The sequence below is a fragment of the Oryctolagus cuniculus genome, chromosome X (genome assembly GCF_964237555.1).
Source record: "Oryctolagus cuniculus chromosome X, mOryCun1.1, whole genome shotgun sequence".
Lineage (NCBI taxonomy): Eukaryota > Metazoa > Chordata > Mammalia > Lagomorpha > Leporidae > Oryctolagus > Oryctolagus cuniculus.
In genome coordinates, this window is record NC_091453.1 from 113,499,508 (window position 1) to 113,519,506 (window position 19,999).

General features: G+C 41.8%; 1 protein-coding gene across 4 annotated transcripts in view; it reads left to right on the forward strand.

The window, feature by feature from the left end:
* Positions 1-272: 272 nt before the first annotated feature.
* ZNF449 (zinc finger protein 449) overlaps positions 273-19,999 on the forward strand; it is a 34,927-nt gene continuing 15,200 nt past the window's right edge. For 3 of the 4 annotated variants that reach the window (XR_011385470.1, XM_002720320.5, XM_070066761.1), the window contains exons 1-3: positions 277-360; positions 3,082-3,496; positions 5,145-5,349. Coding sequence is in view for 3 of the 4 variants with exons in the window: in XM_002720320.5 (XP_002720366.2) it covers positions 3,143-3,496; positions 5,145-5,349 (559 nt within the window). In the remaining variant the exon portion in view is untranslated. Of the gene's footprint in view, positions 361-3,081; positions 3,497-5,144; positions 5,350-19,999 lie in introns of all 4 variants that reach the window. The other variant, XM_008273242.4, reaches the window with a different exon arrangement.

A 19,999-nucleotide genomic window follows, 5' to 3' on the forward strand; every position in this document is an offset into this window, starting at 1 on the left:
ACATGAAAGTCTCCCCAGACAGGGTTGAGAATCACTGACCGGGCCATAATATAATTAACGGAGGTTTCCCAGCCGCTCCAGTTATTCTAAGGCTGATCGGGAAGAAGTCCTCACTTGGTTCATTAGCCCAGGCTCTGGGGACCAAGAAGTGATTAGACCGGAAGCGGGAGCTTTTCCAAAACAGCTTGAAATCGGCCGAAGCCAGAGAGACTCTCAGCCCCTCTCGCGTCAGCATCCTTGTGCGCCCAGAACGCGGCGGGCGACGTGAGACCTGCTGGGAGTTGTAGTCCGCAACGCGGTCGCGCGCCTGCGCCTTGTGCAGTTGCGGGTGAGCTTGGGAGAACCGTGGGCGCTGAGGCGGTGAGTCCCGGAGCGGCCAGAGGGCGTGGCCGTCCCTGGGGCGCGGGCGCGGGTAGCGGGGCTCCCTTCGCCGGCCCGAGCTTTGCAAGCTGGTGGATTCCAGCTGTGCCCCGAGCGGTGGGCGCCGGGAGGAGCCAGGGGCTACGGGCCCCATCCGGTCAGGGTCTCCGCCGTCGCTCCTTGCGACCCGGCCAGGCCTTCCTGGGAGTCTTCTGAGACTGGGAGCGCCCCTCGGGGTGGCGGGTCGTCATAGCTCAGGGCCACTCGGGGACCGCGACAACGGCGGCCAATTTTAAACCAGCTTTCAGATTTTTCAGGGACGTGTCACTCCTGCTGTTCCCCAAGTACCCTCTTTCCACACATGGCTTTACTCAGAGGGCCTGTGAGGGCGGCGGGTTCGCTAAACGATGGTTTGGGGGAGAAACCACTAGCCTTGCAGTAAAGTGAACTTTTCGTTGGGAAGGGCTCATGGAAAGAAACGCGAAGGGTCCTTCCCGGCAGGCGTGGGGGGAGGTTTTGGGTCAGTTGAGGGAGGGCTGGTCAGCTGTGAGGCTGCAGGAGATTAATGGGTGGGGTCCGCAGCCAAAACCAGCAGTTCCTGGCTGTCGTCTGGCGACGGTTAGGAGTCGCGCTCAGGAAAGAGAAGCTTCCTAGGAAGGAATCCTGGGCAGCAGTGAGTGTTAGTTGAGCACTTCCTGTGTGCCAGGCATGTGGCTGCTCACTCTCCATACAGTTGCATAGGAGCAGGACATTTTAGGGAGTAGCTGCCGTGATTCTCCTCACGTTGCAGACGGAGGCCCTGAGTCTGTGGGTGCACAGCTGGCAGATTATCGCAGTTGAATTCATTTACCTCTGAAGTCGGGTACCCATCGTGGTGACAGGCCATGTGGGGAGAGTGTGCATGTTAATAGAAAGTGGGGGGTGGGGGTGGGGAAGAGAGTGAGTCTTCTCTGTGATCACCTTAAGGGAAGAGGACAGGTACCAAATGCAGAGAGAGGAGCCACTGCACACCAGCAAGTATAGGTGTGCAGACCTGTGTAGATGTGGACTGCACTAAGAACATTTTGATGTTTTTAGACATTTCAACTGTAGGAGACTATTGGTTCTAACCTTGTCATCGTTTCCTTCTGGCATGGACCATATGACCTTGGATAAGTTATTTAGTCTCCCTAAGCCTCAAACCTCAGGGCCCCTGTCTGGATTCAAGGGATAATACTAGCACCCAGCTCATAACCTTGGGTTACTTAGAACAGTGCCTGGCTGGTAGCGTAAGTGTCTTTCATTATGAGTAAAGAGCAAATTTCTCAGGGCCTGGCCTGCTGCAGTATATTTTTTTTAACATAGGAAAGCCGCTTGGAATGCTATTGCAACATGAGGATCTTAGTGATAGTGGCAGAACTGCACATAACCTTGTATGGAGAATGAAGGTGTGGTGACTTTTTTGTCCTTGCAAAGCATGGCTATGCCTAAAATCGCCTTGATTGAAGGCTATTAAGGAATATTTAAAGAGGGAAATATTTGGCCTAATGGTTAAAATATGCACATCCATATCTCAGTGCCTAGATTCATTACCCACCTCTGGGTCCTAACTCCAACTTCCTGCTGATGCAGACCATTGGAGGCAGGGGTGATGGCTCAACTGGTTGAGTCCATGCCACCCATGCAGGAGATATGAATTGAGTTCTTGGATCCCAGCCTTAGCCAGTTGAGGGCATCTGGGGAGTGAACCAGTGAATGGGAGCTCCCTTTTATATGTGTGTATGTATGTATGTATATGTGTGCCTTTCAAATGAGAAAAGAGGAAAAGCACTTAAAACTAGATGGACTTTCAGAGTATTTGAAAAGTATTGTTAGCATTCTTGCTGCATTTCTTTGAGATATATGTATATTCAGAAGAACAAGACACTTGGAAGTAGACTGGGAGTGGGTTAGATGCCAGCAGACCTGTGATGTTTCATTTAAGAGTTGGGTTCTTAGATATGGAACCATGGAATTCTGGACCAAACTGTCCAAAAAAAAAAAAAAAACCTTTCTTTTCTTAAGAGTTATTTATTTATTTGAAAGTCAGAATGACAGAGGGACAGGAAGGTAAACAGAAAGAGATTAGTCTTGCATCCAATGGTTCACTTCCTAAATGCTGGCAACAGCCAGAGCTGAGCCAGATCGAAGCCAGGAATGTTGAATTCCATCCAGGTCTCCCACATAGGTGACAGGGACCTAAGTACACTGTCTTCCCAGGCACATTAGCAAAAAGCTGGATCAGAAGCAGAGTAGCCAGGACTTGAACCAGCATTCCAATATAGAATGTGGGTATTCCAAGTGGCAGCTTAAACCATTGCAATACAACAACTACTTTCAATAGAACTTCCAGAAATGATGTCTATTTAGCATTTGGAATTTAGCTAGTATGAGTGAGAAACTAAATTTTTAATTGAACTCGAATCGTGATGTAGGATGTTTTGCTTGCATGTTATCATAATTCTAGAGGGCCTGTGGATGAGCTTTGAGATTTTATAAAACTTTGAAATTATATACAAAATTGGTAGTATACATATATTTTCCCCTAGGAAGTAAGTCTGTGGCTTTTGTGAGATTCTCAAAAGCACCAGAAAGATTATAAAATGCTCATAGTTCTGTGGTAAAAATAAGTAAGTGAAGGGCATTAAGAATGCCTTTTGTAAACTCTGCTATTTCTCATTTCCCGTTTTTCCCTATCCTCAGCTGCAGGTGACTCCCACAAGGATTACAGAGAAAAAGAATTTGTAAACTGAGATCTCAGGCGATGGCTGTGGCCCTGGGTTGTGCAATCCAGGCCTCCTTGAATCAGGGCTCTGTGCTTCAAGAGTATGACACTGATTGCGAAGTGTTCCGGCAGCGCTTCAGGCAATTCCAGTATAGAGAAGCAGCCAGTCCTCATGAAGCTTTCAACAAACTCTGGGAGCTTTGCTGTCAATGGCTGAAGCCAAAGATGCGTTCCAAGGAACAGATCCTGGAGTTGCTCGTGTTGGAGCAGTTTCTAACCATTTTGCCCACGGAGATAGAGACCTGGGTGAGGGAACACTGCCCCGAGAATAGAGAAAGAGTTGTGTCACTGATAGAAGACTTACAGAGAGAACTTGAGATACCAGAGCCACAGGTGAGAAAAGAGTGGGGGATCTTTGTTCCTGGGCCAAAGGAAGTCGTCGAGGATGCTCGGACTAGACCTGATGTTTTGTCTCTGTGTCCGTCCCTGGCCCCTAGATTTCCCAACAGTCCTTTTCATTTTCTTCTTCTGCTGGAATCAGCATACGACTCAGTGGTTCTCACCCTTATCAGACCCAACCCCTTCTAGAACACATGCTGAGTAATGTCCTCTTTACTATCCTTAAAGGAAATCTGTAAGTAGCACAATTGCTACCTACGCCAACCCAAACCATTACTATATTACTCAATGGCCTGCACACCGAATCTGGACACCTTATAAGCACCTGTTTATAAGCTTATAGCTGACAGTAGTTTTTACTTGTTCAAAGTTGGCTTTAAAAATTTTGAAGAAGGAGAACTGTCAGGGTATGTGGCTTGCAAAGCCTAATGTGTTTACTATCTGACTATGTACAGATAGAATTTGGGAATCCTGAATCATGTGCAGTCTAGAAGGGACATAAAGCATAGGGAACATAGTAGGATATGAACAAAGATGCACTTCTACAAATAAGTGATTGGGTTCAACTACCCCAGGAAACATTCTGAAGTTGCATAAAGCCTGCATCTATGCTTATTATAGCCACTGAGAGTCCACAGCCAATCATTCTGACTGCTCCCCTCCAAGGCCATGAGCAGCGTGGCTGTTCCTATCTAGTTTTCCGAAGTGGCAAAATGACTCTCTTTGGGTATATGCAGGCTGTAAGCAGTGAAGTGTTCCTTTGATTTTCCCAGTACTGCATTGCTAGGAAATTCAAGTCATGCTTGAATGGGTAGAAATATTCTATATCTAACCAACAGGTTGGGGTTCTTGGCAGGTTTTTGTTACCTACATGAATTTTTGAAAAGGGCATGTCACATCACAGTTGGTAGTGACCTAGAACCACTCTGCATCATGAAAGATACTCTCATCTCTAGTACACTACATTCTAATACCTGTGACCTGCCAGTGTATCTGCAGTGTCCCCATGGAGCTGGAAGCACTGCCCTGTGTTCAAAACCTCCAGTTTCATAGGCCCAGGCTGTAGAAAGGCCTACAACTGTTGGAAAAGGGAACAGGCTGTTCCAACTGGGCTACAGGGGTGCTCTGGTCTTTTGGAGAATAGGGGCTCTGTAAGAGCTGTTACCTTTAATGCAGGCAGCCAACCTGAAAGGGAGTCTTGGATAGCATGGAATTGAAGGCTTCTTTCTGTTTTCCTAGTTTTGCTTTTGGTAGAAGTTTTTTCTCTTCATATGGGCTAGACATGCAGTGCCCACTGTAGAAGCCACTAGTCATGCATGGTTCTGAAGCAGCTGAAATGTGGCCAGAACAAATTGAGATCTGCTGTGACTGTCAAACACACAGCACATGCATAAGAGTTAGTAAGGAAGAAAAAATAGTGGGTAAAATATCTCACTCATAATTGTTTATGTTGATTACATGCTGAAATCTTGATACTTTTCATTGGATTAGGTAAAACACACTGTTAAGATAGACCTTGTCTATTCTTTAAATTGTACTCATATGACAACTGGAGAATTTATAACAACATGTATGGCTCTCATTAAAGTTCTACTAGAACAAGTTGCTCTAAACTGTGGAGTGATGGATTCATGTCTCACAGGTGGACATGCATGACATGCTTTTGGAAGAACTGACACCAGTGGGAATGGAACATATGCCACCAAATGTGCACCTGGAGTCACCTGAGCTCCAGGTAATGGCACCTGTCCAGGAGGCCTCTGTGGCAGAGCCCTGGATCCCACAGGCAGGACCTCAGGAGCTGAATTATGGTGCTGCTGGAGAATGCCAGCCCTTTCTGGACCCTGGTAAGGCAAAAGTTTCCTCTCACTTCTTTCGTTTCTGTTTTGAGAACTCAAGAAATACCAAGGGTTGAGGTTTGTGTTAGAAACAGTGATGTCCCAATGCAAATGGAATGCTGAGATACAGAGTGAGAAAAAGAAATCTCCCTCTGGGAACAGCAGACAACACAGGGCTCTGCATGGAATGGGATCAGGAAGACTTTAAACTAATGACCTTGTGCAGGAGGCTTTCAATCAAGAAGTTATGCAGCAAAACCCTGGGAGTAAGAAGCCCAGTCTGGATAAGGATGAGTTTCTCTACTCAGTCAGTGGGATCTGTGTTATTGTGAGTCCAGTGGTCACATTTGTGTCTTCCTCAGTTGCTTTTATAACATAGGAACTCATGCAAACCTCACTCTTCAGATCTTTCAGGAGAGATCCATCCCTTCCCACAGTGTAAAGGAACATGCATCTCATTGAACTGAAAGGTAGAAGTGGTAGCCAGCAGACCGGGCACTCAGGATCATGTGAGCATCCAGATGCTGGTCTCCTGGACCACTTGGACCACATAACCCTGTTGGCCCTGCATTTCACTTCCCTTTGAGGCTTTCCTACATTTTCACCAGTGCTCCCCCTCCTAGCCCTCCCCTTGCCCTCATTCAGACTTTTGCCCAAGTCTGGGCAGAAATCGTTCCCCTGAGTTCCGCAGGCAGAGCTTCAACTATTGGCACAATCAAGAGACTGTATAATGCTGAGACCACAGAAGAGAAGTACACAGAGAACAGAATAGAAATACACAGAGAACAGTACACGTTACAAAGTAAAAGTGTCTGCTGTACCCATAACAAGCACAATGCCAGGGCTTTGCAGCTGTTCATGCTGCTTCCACTCCTTTCTGTTGTGTATCCAACCAAACTTCTGTGTACTGAAGAAGAACTAAGCTCTGTGCCTAACCTAGGGGATTCTGTTGCACTCAGGACAGAAAAGTTCATGGTTCTTCATGGATTTCAAAAAAAAAGTTTGCCATAAAATAAGCATCTTTTAATTCTATTTCAATGAAATACTCTCATATATTTTTTAAAGATTTTTTATTTGAAAGGCAGAGTTACAGAAAGGCAGAGGCAGTGAGAGAGAGAGAGAGAGAGAAAGAGATAGATAGGTAGGTAGGTAGGTAGGTAGGTAGGTAGGTCTTCCATCTGCTGGTTCACTCCCGAAATGGCTGCAATGGCCGGAGCTGCGCCGATCTGAAACCAGGAGCCTGGAGCTTCTTCCAGGTCTCCCACGCAAGTACAGGGGCCTAGGAACTTGCACCATCGTTTACTGCCTTCTCAGGCCATAGGAGAGAGCTGGATCAGAAGTGGAGCAGCTGGAGGCAGCAGCTTTACCCGCTATGCCACAGCGCCAGCCCCTTATTTTTTTTATTAAATTATATTCATTTAACCTAATTGAAAACATGCACAAATTCATTGCAAACAGGAAGTGAAAACTACAAAGTGATCTGAGGAAATCATAGTATAAAAAAGTCCCCCATTCAAATTCAAGCCAGATACTCCAGATACTAGAAGTATCCAATAATATAAGAATGTCTGCTGTGAGAAAGAAACAAGGCAATGGGGCACTGATCTTAAAAATATAAAATATAGCATGCTTATCTTTGAAAACGTGGAGTTCAATATTAGAGCAGTAAAATTGGCACACAGTTTGCATTGTCAAAGCTTTGGGTCTTTCATTTCAGTTGATGAGATTTCACTTGGCGTGTATGTGAAATATCAGATTGTATCTTTTTGATGATGAAAGACATGTGAAGTATAAATTAAAAGTAAAATTTAGAGGTGACAAATGCTATCTGTAAAACATCAGCATATACTTGTAACTTAAATGTATGCAGATTATAGCATCAAAGGATTTATCATCTGGTAATATCTAATTCATGACTAGAGTGATGATATTTCTTGGTGCAATGGAGACTTTATTATGTAATTTTTGTTAATGAAGCTCAATAAATTCATTCCTGAGCATAGGATGGGGGGTGATCATCAATGAAATAATTTCTTTGTTAACCAGCAATTACTTTTTTCCTTTGTAGTGAATTGCATAATAAATTACCCCTAAAATTTAATTGCTTATTTTTTTTAAAGATTTACTTATTTACTTGAAAGAGTTACACAGAGAGAGAAAGAGAGGCAGAGAGAGAGAGAGTGAGTGAGTGTGTGTGTGTGTGTGTGTGTGTGTGTCTTCCATGGGCTTGGTCACTCCCCAATTGACTGCAAAGGCTGGAGCTGCGCCAATCTGAAGCCAGGAGCCAGGAGCTTCTTCTGGGTCTCCCACTCCAGTGCAAGGGCCCAAGGACTTGGGCCATCTTCTAGTGCTTTCCCAGGCCATAGGCAGAGAGCTGGATAGCAAATGGAGCAGCCAGGACTCGAACCAGCACCCATATGGGATGCTGGCACTGAAGGCAGCGGCTTTACCCATTACATCACAGCTCTGGCCCCAAACCTAACAGTTTAAAGGAAAGAGCATTTATTATTTCTGAGAGTGAAGAATTTGGAACTTCAGGATGTTTCTGGCTCAAGGGTCTCTCTTGTAGTTGCTATCAAGATGTCAGCAGTAGCCGGCAGGAAGCTTTAATTCCTTGCTAAGGGAACTTTTCCATGGTCTACTTGTGTGTCTTCATGACAGTGCAGCAGGCTTCCCCTACTCCCCTCCCCCCACCAAAAAAAAAAATGATCCTAAGAGAAAGGCAGAAAGGAACATGCTGCAGTGCTTTCAAGTCACACACCATCACTTCTGCCATGTTCTGTAATTAAAAGAGAGTTATTAAGTCCAACCCATACTCCAGGGGAAGAAAATAAAGTTCCCCCTCTGAAGGGAAAGAATATCAAAGAATTTGGGAGCATACTTTAAAACAACTATGCACCCTATGCTGCACTGGACCCGCTAATCTTTTTTTAAAAGATTTTTAAAATTTATTTGAGAGGCAGAGTCACACACACACACACAGAGAAAGAGATTCCATCTGCTTGTTCATCCTCCAAGTGGCCACAACAGCCAGGGCTGAGCCAGACTGAAGCCGGGACCCTGGAACTCCATTCAGGTGTTTCACATGGGTGTCAGGGACCCACACATTTGGGCCATCTTCCACTGCTCTTACCAGGCTATTAACAGGGAGCTGGATTGGAAGTGAGCAACTGGGACTTGAAACCATGCTCATATGGGATGCTGGCATCGCAGGCAGCAGCTTAACCTGCTGTGTCACAACTCTAGCCCTGCTTCTAATCTTTTACTTTTTACTTCAGTCTTTCAGATAAAAGCTAAATTCTTTTTTTCTTTTCCTTCAATTAATTTTTGAGTGAATTTATTAAATTATATTAGAACAAATAGAATATAGTCATGATGAATCTCAACAAAAGCAAGGAAATGAGTTTAACATCCTAGGCAATACATTGTTTTTGTCACTGGGAAACTAACATTCAAACTATGTCTCAAACACAGAAGACATGAGAAGGTTTTGGTTTCTGCCTGCAGGACTCTTCTATCAGCTGATCAACTGTTGATGTTTTCTCTATTACTTAAAACTACTCATCAGGTGATAATACTAGCTTCACAGACTAGTGTACATAGAAGATAAATAGAAGAGTCCACTGACAGAAGTAGGCTCTGGGGTCTGCTTTCTTATTTCCATTTACCATGGACCCAAAAGCCATGGAGCCAAGCTTGAAAGCATGCAATGAGCACACATATGATGGTACTTCAAGAAATTCATGGACAATGCACCATTATCTTTTCATTCCATTCTCTATGAACTTTTTGAAGTTTCCCCATAGCTAGGAGTGAGAAGCTTCATCCAGGTCTTCCACATGGGTGGCAGGGGCCCAAGGACTTGAACCATCTTCTGCTGCTTTTCGCAGGCCATTAGCAGGAAGCTGGGTGGGAAGTGGAGCAGTTGGGACTGGAACCAGCGCCCATCCAGGATGCCAGTGTCGCAGGCAGTGGCTTTACACACTGCACCAAAACACTAGCCCTGTATGCAGGTGTTGATGGCATAAATTTCTAAAAGTGGGATCAATTCATTAATGAGTGCTTAAAAGTATATAGATACTATGAAATTGTCCCCTGAAATTATTGTACCAGTCTGTTTTCCCACCATAGCATATGAAAGTGCCAAATTCTTCTGACTTTCACTTATCTTGGCTATGTAAGAGATATAGATTTTTCTCACCATCTTGGCATACAGGAGTAGGCTATAACTTTGGAAACCTTTTAAATAAGTGTCAGTTTTATTCAGGATTAGCAATGGTATTTTATTCAATGTATAATGGGGCCAAAGGTATATGGGAAGTAGCATTAGCTGACATAGGCTGTGAGACTACACAGAGTACAAACTGGTGATAGCATCCAGGAGTATCTAAATGTTGCTGAGGGCGAGAGGGTTGGAGTGGGGTGTGTACACACATAAGTTCATTAGGTTAACATCCATGAAGAAATTGAAATACAAGCACATGTTCTCTGCATCCAGGGTCTGGGGAATGACTGATGGCAAGTAATTGGGGACCAAGGTTTTTGTTTTTTTTTTTTTTTTTTTGAAGATTCATTTTATTTATTTTGAAGCACAGTTATAGAGAGAGGAAGAGGGAGGGAAAGAGAGAGAAAGAGAGAGAGAGAGAGAGATCTTCTGTCCACTAGTTCACTCCCCAGATGGATGTAATGGCTAAGGCTGGGCCATGCCAAAGCCAAGAACCTGGAACTCCATCCTGGTCTCCTACATGGATGGATTCACTGCTTTCCCAGGCACATTAACAGTGACTTGAACCAGCATTTATATAGCATGCTGGTATTGTAAGCAGCTGCTTAACCCACTGCACCACAACACTGCTGGGCCAAGCTTTTTGAAAGCTGGCGCTAGGAGTATAATGCTGGGGATGAAGAACAAAAGTGAAAGTACCCAAGCCTCCTTATTTGGTGCTGTACAGAAAATAGTAGCAGGACTTGAGAGCCAAAACAGGAAGCCCACGAGACACACCTGCTTGGTTTTAGGTTATAGTTTCCCTTTCTCCCAAGGAAAGGGTCTAGGCCTGTCTTCAAAGCAACATGTACGGAAAATTGCAACCTTAAGCATTTCAAGTTCATGCTCTATAGGATATGAATAACCAGATAGATAGTATCTGTCATTCTCAAAACTCTTTTTCCTGACTTTGATATTGAGATCTTCTGGACCTCTAGGCTTGTACTACCCTAAAACTTTGCTTCTTTGGGCTGGCATTATGTTGTGGTGGGTAAAGCTGCTGCCCGCAACACCAGCCACCCATATGGGCACTGGTTCGAGTTCTGGCTGCTCCACTTCTGATCCAACTCCCTGCTAGTGTGCCTGGGAAAGTAGCAGCAGAGGACCAACCCAGCTCTGACCATTGTGGCCATTTCTGTACCTTTCATTTTCAAAATAAATAAATGCATCTCTTAAAAAAACTTACTGAACTTGTTTTTTAGTTCTGATTGTTTTATATACAATATCATGACTTCTGTGAAAAGAGTTAGTATCACTTGCTATGTTCCAAGCTGGTATGTTTTATTTCTTTTGACAAGGCTTTCTAGTGCAATATTGAATAGAAGGTGTTTTGTTCCTTGTCTTGTTATTGATATCAGATAAAATATATTTAGTCTTTCACCAATAGTTATGTTATTAGCTGTGAATCTTTCGTAGTTTCCTTTTATCAAGATGAGGAAGTTTCCTTTTATTACTAGCTCTAATGTTTTTATCAGGAAACAGGGATGAATTTTGTCAACTTTTTCTGCATATTTTGAGATGATAATGTAGTTTCTGCTTGCCATTCTATTGTAATGGTGTATTACCTTAGTTTCTAAATGGTAAACCCATCTTGCATATCTGAGATAAATACCCCGTTGGTCCTGGTGTGTACTTTTGTTATATTTTACTGTATTTGATTTGCTAGTATTTTGTTTCAAATTTTTACCTATATATTAATAAGACATGCTGGTCTTAGTTTCCTTTTCTTTTTTACTGTCTTTGTATGGTTTTGTTACCAGGGTGATAATTACTTCATAGAATGAGTAGGGAAGTCTTTTCTCCTCTAGTTTTTAGAAGTATTTGTGAAGAGTTACTGCATTTGTGAAGAGTTGTTAAATTTTCCTTGTGTTGCTTATGCTTCAGGCATCATTTTTATGAAATTGTTGCCTACTCCAAGATCACAAAGATTAATGCATATGCTTCCTTCTAAGAGTATTATGGATTTATTTCTTATGTTGGAATCATTGATCTATTTTGAATTGATTTGTTTATGTGATATGACATAGGAAATAAATGTCATTAATTTGTAAGCAAATATCCAATTGTCTTAAGACCATTTGTTGTAGAGATTATTTTTCCCCAATAAATATTCTTGCCACCTTTATCAAAAATCTGTTAACTGTAAATCGAAATACGTGTGGAACCTCAACTCTATACCATTTATATATCTTTCTTTCCTTACACCAGTAAAGTAAGTAAAGTGTTCAGTTATTCTTAAAGAAGAGATGATGTAGAATCAGTATAAATTCTTTAAATGTCTAACAGAATTCACCAAACTTGGGCTTTTCTTTCTGGGAATTGTTCTGATTACCAATTAAATCTTTTTACTTGTTTAGGTCTATTAAGATTTTCTATTTCTTTGCTTTTTAAAAAAATATTATCTTTGTTTATTTGAAAGAGTTAGAGAGAGATTGATCTTCAATCTGCTGGTTCACTCCCCAAATGGCTGCAGCGGCTGGGGCTGGCCCAGGCTGAAGCCAGGTGCTTCTTCCAGGTCTCCCACTTGGGTGCAGGGACCTAAGCACTTGGACCATCTTCCAATGCTTTCCCAGGCACATTAGCAGGGAGCTGAATCATACGTGGAGAACTGGGACTCAAAACTGATACTGGCATTGCAGGTGGTGGTTTAACCCATTATACCACAACAAAGACCCCTTTGTTTCTTCTTGAGTCAATGTGGATGGTGTGTATGTTTCTAGGAATTTGTATATTTCATCCTAAAATTATTTCTACTTTATTGCCATCCATTTGTTTATAGTATTTCTTTATAATTTTTTATTTCTTTTTTTTCTTTTCTTTTTCTTTTTTTAACTTTTATTTAATGAATATAAATTTCCAAAGTACAGCTTATGGATTACAATGGCTTCCCCCCAATAACGTCCCTCCCACCCGCAACCCTCCCCTTTCCCACTCCCTCTCCCCTTCCATTCACATCAAGATTCATTTTCGATGCTCTTTATATACTGATGATCAGTTTAACATACATTAAGTAAAGATTTCAACAGTTTGCTCCCACACAGAAACATAAAGTGAAAAATACTGTTTGAGTACTAGTTATAGCATTAAATCTCAATGTACAGCACACTAAGGACAGAGATCCTACATAAGGGGTAAGTGCACAGTGACTCCTGTTGTTGACTTAACAAATTGACACTCTTGTTTATGGCATCAGTAATCACCCTAGGCTCTTGTCATGAGTTGCCAATGCTATGGAAGCCCCCTGAGTTCACTGACTCTGGTCATATTTAGACAAGGCCATGGTCAAAGTGGAAGTTCTCTCCTCCCTTCAGAGAAAGGTACCTCCTTCTTTGATGACCATTCTTTCCACTGGGATCTCACTCGCAGAGATCTTTCATTTAGGTTTTTTTTTTTTGCCAGAGTGTCTTGGCTTTCCATGCCTGAAATACTCTCATGGGCTCTTTAGCCAGATCCGCATGCCTTAAGGGCTGATTCTGAGGCCAGAGTTCTGTTTAGGACATCTGCCATTGTATGGCTCTGCTGTGTATCTCACTTCCCATGTTGGATCGTGCTCTCCTTTTTTTATTCTATCAGCTAGTATTTGCAGACACTATTCTTGTTTATGTGATCCCTTTGGTTCTTAGTCCTATCATTATGATCAATTGTGAACAGAAATTGATCACTGGGACTAGTGAGATGGCATTGGTACATGCCACCTTGATGGGATTGAATTGGAATCCCCTGGTATGTTTCTAACTCTACCGTTTGAGGTAAGTCAGCTTGAGCATGTCCCAAATTGCACATCTCTTCCCTCTCTTATTCCCACTCTTATATTTTGAATACTGTAATCAATACACAATTATTCTTAAGTGCTGAAACTTAACTGAAAAGTGATCGCTGTTAAATTTTTTATTTCTAAAAGGTTTGTAGTAGTACATCATCTTTCATTTATGACTATATTAATTTGAATTTTCTCTCTTTTTGTCTAAGCTAGCTAAAGGTTTGTTAATTTTGTTGATGTTTTCAAAGAAACAATCTTGGTTTCAGCAGCTTTCTCTGTTGTCTTGCAGTCTTGTGTTTCATTAAATTCTACTCTAATCTTTATTATTTCCTTCTTCCCTATTGTTTTGGGTTTAGTTTACTCTTCTTTTTCTAGTATTTTTAGGTTGAAACTGAGGTTATTGAGTTTTTTTTCCCTTTCAATATAGACATTTGCAGCTATAACTTTCCCCCCATGCACTGCTTTATCTGTGTCCTTATGTTTTTATATGCAGTGTTTTCATTTTCTTTTATCTCAAAATATTTGTTTTTATGTTGTATCTAGTTTTTTTTTTAATTTTAATGTTATTAACTGGCTTTATTTTTGAATCTAGAATTGGGCAGTACTTCATACCATGTTCTAATTACATTTTTTTAATTTTTAAATTTTGGATGTAAACATGAAATCCCTGTGAATTTTATTGGGTATAATACTATTTCCTTTTTTAACTTTTATTTAATAAATATAAATTTTGAAAGTACAACTTTTGGATTATAGCGGTTTTCCCCCCATAACCACCCTCCCACCCGCAAACCATCCCATCTCCTACTCCCTCTCCCATCCCATTCTTCATTAAGATTCACTTTCAATTATCTTTATATACAGAAGATCAACTTAGTATATACTAAGTAAAGATTTCAACAGATTGCACCCACACAGACACACAAAGTGTATTCACCCAACTGCATTTTGGTGCCCATTATCAAATCTTTCTCAATCCCAGCCACTCTTTCCAGCCTTTGGTAATCACTATTTTAGATTCATATCAACTACAGACACATACATGTGCACACACATGTGCATGCACATTTTGCCTTCTACATATGAGAGAAAAATTATGCTGTTTGTTTTTCTGTGTTTTGCTTATTTCACTTAGCAAAATGATGTCCAGTTCCATCCATTTTGTTACAGTTGTCAGGATTTCATTCTTCTTTATGGCTGAGTGACATTCCATTATGTGTAGATATACCACATTTTTATGCATTCATCCATTGATGTATGTCTAAGTTGATTCCATATCTTGGCTATTGTGAATAGTCTGCAGTGAACATGGGAGTGCAGATTATCTCTTTCATATGCTGAATTCATTTCCTTTGATTATATACCTAGAAGTTAGAATGCTGGATAATTTTAATTTTAGTATTTTGAAGAACCTTTATACTGTTCACCACAATGGCTTACTAATTTGCATTCCTACCAATAGTGTATTAAGGTTCCTTTTTCTATACAACCTCACCAGCTTTTTTTTTTTTTTAACTTTTGGTTAATAGCCATTCTTCTCTTTTTTTTAAAGGCAGAGTTACAGAGAGAAAGAGACAGAGACAGAGACAGAGACAGAGAGATCTCTGATCCACTGATTCACTCCCCAAATGGCTTCAGTGCCTGGAGCTGGGCCGATCAGAAGCCAGGAACCAGGAGCTATTTCCAGATCTCCCATATGGGTACAAGGGCCCAAGTACTTGGGTCATCTTCCGCTGCTTTCCCAGGCACATTAGCAGGGTGTTGGATTGGAAGTAGAGCAGCTGGGACTCAAACTAGTACCCATATGGGATATGGGCACCACAGGTGGCAGCTTTACCCAATACGCCACTGTGCTGGCCCCAGTGTGTAGCCATTCTAACTGGAGTGAAATAATACCTCATTGTGGTTTTTCTTTGCATATCCCTGATGGCTGGTATATAACTGAGCATTTAGAATATTTACTTATTTATTTGAACAGCAGAGAGACAAAAAGACAGAGAGCTCCCATGTACTGATTGATGGGAGTGAAATGCCTGCAATGACCAGGGCAGGGCCAAGTGGTGGCCAGGAGCCAGGAACTCAAGCTGGGTCTCACATGTGAGTGGAAGGGACTCAACTACTTGAGCTGTCACCTACTGCCTCCTAGATTACACAATAGCAGGAAGCTGGAATCAGAAATGCAGCCGAGACTTGAACCCAGGCACTCCACTATGGGATGTAGGGGTCCCTAGCAGAGTAATTGCCAGGCCAAACACCTGCCCCTAGGCGCTTATTCATGTATTTCTTCTTTTCAAGAATGTCTGTATAGATCCTTTGCCCATTTCTTAAAGGGATTGTTGAGGCCAGTGCCGCGACTCACTAATACTCCACCTGCGGTGCCGGCACCTCAGGTTCTAGTCCCAGTTGGGGCACCGGATTCTGTCCTGGTTGCTCCTCTTCCAGTCCAGCTCTCTGCTGTGGCCCTGGAAGGCAGTGGAGGATGGCCCAAGTGCTTGGGCCCTGCACCCACATGGGCGACCAGGAAGAAGCACCTGGCTCCTTGCTTCAGATTGGCGCAGCGCACCAGCCGTGGCAGCCATTTGGGGGGTGAACCAACGGAAAAAGGAAGACCTTTCTCTCTGTCTCTCTGTCTCTCACTGTCTAACTCTGCCTGTCAAAATAAATAAATAAATAAAGGGATTGTTGAGATTTTTAAATTCCTTGTGTATTCTGGATATTAATCCTTTATCAGATGCACAGTTTAGTAATATTTTCTCCAATTTTGTTGGTTGCCTCTTCACTATGAACAGAGCTTCGTGGTTTGATAAAATCTCCTTTGTCTGTATGTGTTCTTATTGCCTGTGCTTTTGGCATCTTATCCAAAAAAAAAAAAAAAATTATTGCCTGAGGCCAATGCTGTGGTGTAATGTGTTAAGCCTCTGCTTGCAGCACCAGCATCCCATATGGGCACCAGTTCATGTCCTGGCTGCTCTACTTCCAATCCAGCTCTCTGCTTTTGGCCTGGGAAAGCAGTGTGTTGATTTCTGTATAGGTTGAAAGGCAGAAGTCTTATTTCAAACTTTTGCATGTGGAAATCAGTTTTCCCAGAACCATTTATTGAAGAGATTGTCCTTTCTCCAGGGAGTGTTTTTAGCATGTTTGTCAAAGATAAGTTGGCTACAGATGCATGGATTTCTTTCTGGTGTCTCTGTTCTGTTCTGTTGGTGTATGTGTCTATTTTTATGGCCACACCACTGAATTCTACCAAACTTTTAAGGAAGAACTAACACCAATTCTTTATAAAAACAATCAAAAGAAAGAGAGCCCTTATGAACTCATTTTACAAAACCAGCATTACCTTGCTTCCAAAACCACACAACAATAAAAGAAAACTGTAGGCCAAGATTCCTGATTAACATCAGTGCAAAAATTCTCAACAAAATACTAGCAAATAGAGTCAACGGCTCATCAAAAAATCATTTGCCCTGACCAAGTGGGATTTTTCCTGGGTTGCAGGAATGATTCAATATATGCAAATCAATAAACATAATACATCATGTTAACATATTGAAGGATAAAATTGTATGATCACTCAACAAATGCAGAAAAAGCATTTGATAAAATGCAGAATCCATTCATGATAAAAAAACTTGAACAAGTTAGATATGTAAGAAATATACCTCATCACAATAAAGGCTGCAAATGACAAAATCACAGCCAACATTATATTAAATGGATAAAAGCTGAAATCATTTCCACTGAAATTTAGAACCAGACAAGGAGGTGCACTCTCATTGCTCTTACTCAATATAGTTCGGGAAGTGTTATCCAGAGCTATTAGGCAAGAGGAAAAAAACTAGCATACAAATTGGAGGAGATTAAATTATTCCTGATTGCAGATGAGATGATTCTATATAGAGTGGAACCATTAAGAAACTATTAGAAATAATAGGTAAATTCTGTAAAGTTACAGCATGCCAAATCAACACACGAAAATCGGTAGTATTTTTATACATCAACAGTAAGCTCACTAAGAAGAATTTACAAGACCAATCCCATTTCATGATAACTACAAAAAATTTCAGTACCTTGGAGTAAACTTAACCAAGGATGTGAAAGACCTCGACAATGTAAATTACAAAGCACCAATGAAACAGATTGAAGAAAACATACACAAACACGCACACACAAACACACAAAATGGAAAGACCTTCTATATTCATGGATTGGAAGAATTACTATTATTAAATGTCCATACTATCCAAGCAATTTACAGGTTCAATGAAATCTCCATCAAAATACCAATGGGAAAAAAATATCATTCTTTACAGAATTAGGGGAAAAAAAACTAAAATTCATATGGAAACACAAAAGACTCCCAAATAGCCAAATCAGTCTTGAACAGGAATAAAGTTGGAAGCATCACAATACCAGATTTCAAGACATACTACAGGGCTACTGTAATCAAAACAGCATCATTTTGCTATCTAAAAATATCTCTAATTTCAATTTTTATTTCTTCATTGGTTATTTAGGAGTGTGTTGTTTAATTTCCATATTATTTGTAAGATCCTCAAATTTATTTCTGTCATTATTTCTACATTTGATCTTAGCCAAAAGGCTGAGAAGCGATGTAATCCTTCCTTCCTTCCTTCCTTCCTTCCTTCCTTCCTTCCTTCCTTCCTTCCTTCCTTCCTTTCTTTCTTTCTTTCTTTCTTTCTTTTTGACAGGCAGAGTGGACAGTGAGAGAGAGACAGACAGAAACGTCTTCCTTTTGCCGTTGGTTCACCCTCCAATGGCCGCCACGGCTGGCGCCATGCGGCCAGCGCACCGCGCTGATCCAAAGCCAGGAGCCAGGTGCTTCTCCTGGTCTCCCATGGGGTGCAGGGCCCAAGCACTTGGGCCATCCTCCACTGCCTTCCCGGGCCACAGCAAAGAGCTGGCCTGGAAGAGGGGCAACCGGGACAGAATGCGGCACCCCGACCAGGACTAGAACCCGGTGTGCCGGTGCCACTAGGTGGAGGATTAGCCTATTGAGCCGCGGCACCAGCCGTAATTATTTCTAATATTCCATTTTGGTGGGAGACTTGACTTTGCAATTATAATCTTTTTAAATTTCAGAACATTTGTTTTATGATGTAGCACTATATCTTTCCTGGAGAATTTTTTATAGGAAAATTGTTGGAAAAATACATATTCTGCTACTGTTAATGGAGTGTTCTATGAATATCTGTTATATTTAGTTGGTTTACAGTATTTTTGTATCTTCTATTGTTGATCTTCTGTCTAGATTTTCTATCCATTAGTGCAAGGGGTTATTCAAATATCCACCTACTATTGTTGAATTGTTTAGTTCTATTTCTGTTGATCTTTGCTGCAAGTATTTTCATATTCTATAATTAAGTGTATATATGGGCTGGTGCCGCGGCTCACTAGGCTAATCCTCAGCCTGCGGCGCCAGCACCCCAGGTTCTAGTCCCGGTTGGGGCGACAGATTCTGTCCCGGTTGCCCCTCTTCCAGTCCAGCTCTCTTCTGTGGCCCGGGAGTGCAGTGGAGGATGGCCCAAGTGCTTGGGCCCTGCACTCGCATGGGAGACCAGGAGAAGCACCTGGCCCCTGGCTTCAGATCAGAGTGTGAAACAGGGAACTGGGAATTTAATCCATGTTTCCCATGTAGGTGACAGAAAGCCAATCATTTGAACCATAATTCCTGCTTTCCGGGATCCACATTAGCAGGAAGCTGGAATCAGGAGCTGGAGCCAGCTACTGAACCCAGCTACTGAATCCAGTGTAGGAATGCAGATATCCTAACCAGTGGCGTAACCACTAAGCCAAAAGCCTGTCCCTAATTTTATTTTTCCCTCCCTCCTTCCTTCCTCCTTCCCTCCTTCTTTCCTTCTTTCCTTCCAAGATTTGTTCATTTATTTGAAAGGCAAGATTTATACACGGAGAGAGAAAGAGAGAGAGAGAGAGAGGGAGAGGCCTTCCATCTACTGGTTCACTCCCCAGATGGCCAGAGCTGGGCTGGTCTGGAGCCAGGATCTAGGTCTCCCACGTGGGTCCAGGGGCCCAAGCACTTGAACCATATTCTGCTACCTTCTCAGGTGCATTAGCAAGGAGGTGGATCAGAAGTGGAACAGCCAGGACTCCAACCAGCACCCATATGGCATGTTGGCATCAGAGAGGGAGGCTTAACCTTCTTCATCACAACTCCAACCGCCTAATATTATTTCTATATTATTGGATTTACATCTGCCATTTTGCTTTCTGTTTTCTATATGCCTCATGATTTCTTGTTCCTCTGGTCCTCTTTTACCACCTTCTTTTGCATTAAGTAAATATTTCTAATATAATATTTTATTTACCTTAATTAATTTTCACTTTTAAAAGTTATTTCCTTAGAGGTTGTTCTATGATTTACCTTGTACATCTTAACCCACAATTGGCTTAAGTTATACTGACTTACTGCCACTGAAATATAAAATCATTTTTCATATATAGTTCCATTTGCTTTTCCCTGTTTTTGTGGCATTACTATTATACATGTTATATTAACAGTGTCATAAACCCAGAAATACATTATTACTATTACTTTATATAATTCTAAGAGTTTTAAAGAGAGTCTTCAAATATTCTTTCTTTTGAAAGAAGAGAGT